Below are 6,071 nucleotides of genomic sequence, written 5' to 3'. Positions count from 1 at the left end.
CGTTTCCCTAAACAATTGTCTTTTTCTCATTCGTCACTACTGTACAGAAAGCCTGTGCTGGCCCTAATCCTAATCATAAAACCAGTCACACACCATCTACTGTCGCTGTAAGCTGATTTCAGAGCAGCTGGACAGTATGATTTCGAGGATCAGTGAATGGCAGATTATGAAGTCTAATCCTTAGGGCATATCTGTTTAGAGGCAAATTCTACTTTTAGCAGCTTTAAACGGAAGTTGCTACTGAAATAGAAATGACGTCTCTGTCTATCAAGAGCTTAGGCCTTAAAATGTTGCATTCTGAAGCCACATATGCTCCAAAGGAATCTGAGGTAAAATACAAAGATGCAGTTCTTTGCCTTTTAATCTCTTGACATGAATACATAGTATGTATCCATGTAGTATGTAAGGACACAGGGTACGTTTTGAAGATTTTTAGAGGGGCTTACTCACACAGTGGGGAGTGAGCACCTAGTCTACCTTACTTCAGTGGGTCATCTCCTGGAGTATTTTCAACCACTTTCAAAGCTGTTCATCAATTTCCACTTGTTATTTCTGCACCAGGAAGTCCGTATAATGGCCTATGGAACAAATTGCAATGAGTGTGGGAGAGATAATCCTATGTAACTGCAACAGTAAACGTGCCTCTCGCCCCTTGATCACCTCTTTGTATAAAACCCTGTCAAGGTGGTAATTACCTGCAGTTTCACCAGCAGCATATTTAACAGTATTTAGGGCCCTTTAGAGGAGAGCCTTGGCCTGATTTGTCAGTTTTCAGCGTCATGTTGAAGATGAAGGCATGCTGCTGAGCCAACAGAGACGTCAGGCCTATCTGGCCTCGTGTACTTTGAAGCAGTTTGCGAAGAGGCTCAAAAGTTGTGTATTTTTAGCTCATTCTCAAATGAAGGATGACAGTGCTTTCTTAAATGCAAATTTTTTTCTGTAAAAATATTGTTGATCTCTATGTGTGTGTTCTGCTGATATTGCTTTTAAGTGGTAACTTTAGTCTTTCACATTCCCCAGCTGATTGCCTTTTGTCGTAGATGTTGCAGAAAGCCAATAGTTTTCTGGGGACCCATTCATCAAGTCAAATACCTCTCAACGAATCAGTGAAGCTGAAGCCATGAGATAATGGGCCCCTGGGCAGGGGCATGTAAAAGGCTCCCACCTCTCCTACAGTGGAGCCGCAGACTAAAAGCAACCCAAACACTACACAGTGGTGGCCATTTCCTCTTTTGCAGTCATTTTGTGTTTCTCTGTAATTGTTCTGTGTGTCTTTGTAGTAGGGCCTATTTTTGTGACTCAGTGGTTGTTTTGCATCATCACTGTATGTGTAGTTGATTTGAGTCTTTGTAGTTATTCCATACTTTTGTCTCTTTGTGTGTCTGCAGTATTTTGTTCTGTATTCTATTATGTGCTGCTTTGTGCTTACTAGGCATTCATTTGTAGTCATTTTTACATGTCTTTAGTACCGTGTGCCTCTTTGTACAGGTAGTTGTTTTGAGCTCTTTGACAAGGTCAAAAATGACACTGAGTCTATTTTTTGTCATTTTGTGTTTGTCTTTGTGGTTGTTTTACATCTTTTTCAAGTCATTTGATTGAGTTTCAACATGAAATGGTAACAGTTACAGTCACTAACGGGTCCTGATGCCAGGGGCCCTCTAAACCCTTGGGCCCCTAGTTGATAAGTTGTTTGTGAGCGGTATCCTAACAGGAGATGGGAGCGAGAGAGAGCGCATGATAAGAAAATCCCGCACTTGACGTAGGCGAGCGTCAAATCCTTTGACAACGTGACACCCTATAGGCTGGAGGCTCGTGGACTCCGCGTGTGACAGGGAAAAAGGTTGAAGTGATGGATGTGGGGCTGGTTGGGACACGGCTGAGCTCAGTGTGGGGGATGCTCTCTGCAGCTTGCGCAGCACTGGAGATGTTTGGAAATGGTGGAGTGTCAAATGGGATCCTCGCCTTACCCACTGTGTTTAGTAATTAGCCGGGGCTCATGCACCTCTTCCACTTTGCATCCATGAACTTTTCGGTCCTCCGTGCGCTGCTGCCTTCTCCTCGCGGAAAATGAAGTCGACGCGCAGATGCAGGACTCTTATGTCGGTCAGCTTGAACTTCTTCGCCCTGTTTTTCTCCATAACGGCGTTCATAACGACCTACTGGTGCGTGGGGACCCAGAGAGTCCCCAAGCCAAAGTGCAGCAAGCTGCGGACACACCAGTGTATAGACTACGGAGTGAACGAGACGGACCCGAACAAGGTGGTGTACAGCTGGGAGACCGGGGACGACAGGTTCCTGTTCCGACAGTTCCACACCGGCATCTGGTTCTCATGCGAGGAGAATATCCACGATGAAAGTAAGAGGAGAAGGTGTGTGTGTGTGTGTGTGTGTGTGTGTGTGTGTGTGTGCGTCTGTGTCGTGTGCGTGGCTCCAAATCTATACTTTGAACAAGGAGGCTTCAGTGCGTATACTAGATTCACCTTTACCTGTAATCATCCAGGGCGCTGAAATGTTTCACTTAAGGCTATTGGAAATGAGACACAAGTGTAAGAAGTCTAGAAAAATAGTATTTCTCCTCTTTTAATAGAAGTTTATTGTGGTCATTCATCTCAAAACCCATTTATAAAATCCATTTGGGGCTGTTCTTGCTATTCTGGAACACCTAAAATTACATTTGCAGACATATGGCTGTATTATTTCCTCTTATTTCACTCCTTCCATCACAATATTTTAGGCTACAGATCATTGTTTTCATTATAAGACTGTATTTAATCCACGCCTGAGCCTGCACAAACAGTGACTAAATCACAAGCCAAATCAATAAACGTGCACCTCTGAAAATCTCCCCCTGGAGGGAGCACTTAGTTCAGTGGAGATGAGCTGCTCTTGAGCTTTTCCATTTCATGACAGCCCATGATAGTTGCCCTCCATTTATATCAGTCCATTTATAAAATTGCAAAAATCTGGAAGATGTGCTGTGTCTGGTTTTATATGACATGAACTTCAGAAAAAACAGAACTTAAAAAAGAGGCACTCACACCCCGGACTTACTGTCCTCAGAGCAGGGTGGCTGTGCAGCACTTCACAACAGGGGCAGGTTGTATTTCCTTTGTGGTGAATGATGTGTGTATTTGCTCAATTTCTTCACTCATCTGGATCATACCAGACTATTGTAAAATATTAACATAGGGCTCAAGGGGGAAGATGATTTGTGAAGGTAGGATGTGCGTCAGAACCAAAAGCATGGTCATGAAAAGTTATGTGATGGGCCAGATTAGTCCTCTCAGGTTGATTTACTGCAACTGACTCTGAAATAGTGTCCATCTTTTGAATTCAAGAAATTCTTCTCTGATATCAGCCTGTAATTATGCCAATATTAAATTGTTATATAATAGAAATTTACCACACATGGAGATGATTCAAGTAGCAAATTGGTAGCGCATGCCTATCTCATCAAGTGGCTGTAGGATGGAGGGGGGTGGCCAGACAGCTTGACTTAATAAGGATTATGTAACAGGGGCCTTGATGAGTTTTTCCTTACAACAGCTGTTGCCACACTTCTTCCACCTGATTAAAGTGATCCACTTAGAACAAATCCAGTGACGCACTCTGCTTGACCTATGACGGAGGAAAACACCACATCTGCAGGACTGTGCTCTGTCAGGTGTCAGCTTTTCATATCCTGTTGGGTAAATTCTCAGTACATGTCAGTGTGCTCACTGTTTGACTGGTTATTACAGTGCTTTTTTTGCTGAATAACATCTATTCTATCATTGTAATTCTGTGCAATGCATCTGTAATTTAATAGGACATAAAGCAGATGTTGACTGACTTTGCCAACACACCAGCTGGTTACACCAAATCAGAGGCTTCAAAAGCTGCATTTCTGACATATCATATGTCACATATGCCTCTTATTTAATATTCTGTTCACTTTTTTTAAACTTATAAACACTTAATTTTGTGTTACTGTGTGGATTCGCCTGGCAGAAGGTCTCACACCGTCTGAGCTGATCCTGTGAAACATACCTGTATGGAAACTGGGAATTAAATGCAGATTAGGACTTGAACTAAGGCCCGTATCAGTTTGACACTAAGAGCATTTTTAAAAATTTAGTTTTGTTTGTTAATCTAAAATCAGTTCCCTCTGAATCTTTTAACTTTCTCATGTCCCCCTCTGAACTTTTCCACAAACAAATGACTCACTTATTTGTGAACGGCCGTATAGAGAGTTTAGCATTATGTGCTGGATGGAGGTGCTGCCATGAAATGTGTTTAGCTAGGTCATAATGGCAGGTTTTTTCTGCTTTGTTGCCAGGTGAGAGATGCCGAAGCTTCATCGATTTGGCCCCTGCATCAGAGAAAGGTGGGTAACCATTTGCCACAACCAGGAGGTCTATCCATGATAAAAATGCTCTTCAAAAGCCCAGAAGGACACACAGGGGACTGCATAGTACAGTGTCTTCATCTAACCAAAAGGGGGTCCAAAGTAACACCCTTTCCTTTTTCCTTGCTTTAGGGGGCTCTATTGTTAAATTTTCACAGAATGCATGTGACAGTGGATGCTGTTAAACCCATTTCTAAATCTAATTATGTTAAATTCCATTGTGCTTGAAGTCTGCTTTGAAATATCAATAAGAATGGAGTCTGTGGTATTGCCGGTCGCGTTAACATCCTCACTGATCTTCCACAGACGTGGCTATAAGCAAAGAAGTGTAATGGCTTGAAGGACATTGATTTCTTCCCAAATAAATGTATCATCCATGTGAAAATTCCGAATTTCAAAATGATTATTTGTATGAGGACAATGCGGTTTCTGAAGCCAAGACCTAGCAACCAACTTAAATAGATTTTCTGAATAATTTCAGCTTTTGATGTACAGTAGTATAAATACTTGCTCAGTATCAGTTTTGGTTTGCTCTTGTAACTTCCCAGTTCTCAAATCATTAAGTACTTTTAGTTGAGAGATTATACTTTTAAACAGAAACCACGGAGACACAGAGGAAAGCTCACACATTTGGCATTAAATGCCAGCTGTGCTGACATGGTCCTTTGGGAACTGCTCATGTTCTGTCAATCTGTGAAGTGTCAGAATGACTGAAGAGCAAGAAAGACAAGAGACAGGCTAAAGATACAATGTCTGATCTTTACATGCAGCCACATTACATTTGGCTTGATTATCTGGAAAGATAAATACAGTTTGTTATAGACTGGAGAGTGTTCACTTCAGGAAATGTTAACACCTGACCCTGTTAGCTGTCTGAGGAACCACTGAGATGTTGGATTAAAGTGAAATCGAACCTATACACATACAGTGGTGTTAACTGGTTTGACAAAATATGCTACATAAAATTAATTCATTAACAAATGCTTTCCAAATGGCTGACTAGTGACAGTGAAACTATTTGAGATTAATGCACACAAGGAATAAAAATGTAATAACAAAACCAATAAAATGAAACAGAGATATAAGAGAGTAAATAATCAAGTGTCCCTGGTACGCTAGTGGTTAAGGTGCAGCGCTCTCACCGCTGCAGCCCGGGTTCGAATCAGAGTTGCGTCAGAAAGGGCATCCAGTGTAAAACACGTGCCAAATGTCAACATGCAAATTGTCAGTGTGACGATTCGCTGTGGTGACCCCTAAACGGGAAAAGCCGAAAGTGACTTTCTAAATAATGAAGTATCAAGTGATTTTCTCACAGTACTTTGATTTGATGTAATGTTTTAATCGAATCTCCCGGGTTCGCAGGGATGCTGTGGCTGTCGCTGGTTTCGGAGATGTTGTACATCATTCTGCTGGTGGTGGGCTTCAGCCTCATGTGTTTGGAGCTGGTCCACTCCAGCAGCATCATCGATGGACTCAAGCTCAATGCCTTCGCTGCCGTCTTCACAGTGCTCTCTGGTAGCTCAGGTTTACTTATTATAAGCTGGTGTGCCTGTGAGAGTGTTTTCAGTTTTTTATAACTAGCTATGTAGGCAGTTCAAAAGCCCTTTATGAATAGATTAAAATCAAGGACCGTGACGTCGCCCGGCATGGCGCAGCCGGGGCCCCACCCTGGAGCCAGGCCCGG

At 42.4% G+C, this 6,071-nt stretch overlaps 1 protein-coding gene across 2 annotated transcripts in view; it reads left to right on the top strand.

Annotated features, from left to right (window-relative positions):
• Positions 1–1,853: 1,853 nt before the first annotated feature.
• The window catches only part of LOC109957828 (germ cell-specific gene 1-like protein), a 10,293-nt gene continuing 6,075 nt past the window's right edge, over positions 1,854–6,071 (top strand). Inside the window, exons 1-3 of one of the 2 annotated variants that reach the window (XM_020596005.1) lie at positions 1,854–2,356; positions 4,319–4,366; positions 5,750–5,902. In XM_020596005.1, coding sequence (XP_020451661.1) covers positions 2,068–2,356; positions 4,319–4,366; positions 5,750–5,902 — 490 coding nt within the window. In that variant the 5' untranslated portion in view covers positions 1,854–2,067. The remainder of the gene's footprint in view (positions 2,357–4,318; positions 4,367–5,749; positions 5,903–6,071) is intronic. The other variant, XM_020596006.1, reaches the window with a different exon arrangement.

The sequence above is a fragment of the Monopterus albus genome, unplaced genomic scaffold (assembly GCF_001952655.1).
Source record: "Monopterus albus unplaced genomic scaffold, M_albus_1.0 scaffold29.1, whole genome shotgun sequence".
In the NCBI taxonomy this organism is placed as follows: domain Eukaryota; kingdom Metazoa; phylum Chordata; class Actinopteri; order Synbranchiformes; family Synbranchidae; genus Monopterus; species Monopterus albus.
Note: the sequence above shows the minus strand (reverse complement) of the source record. Positions and strands in the feature narration are given on the sequence as shown.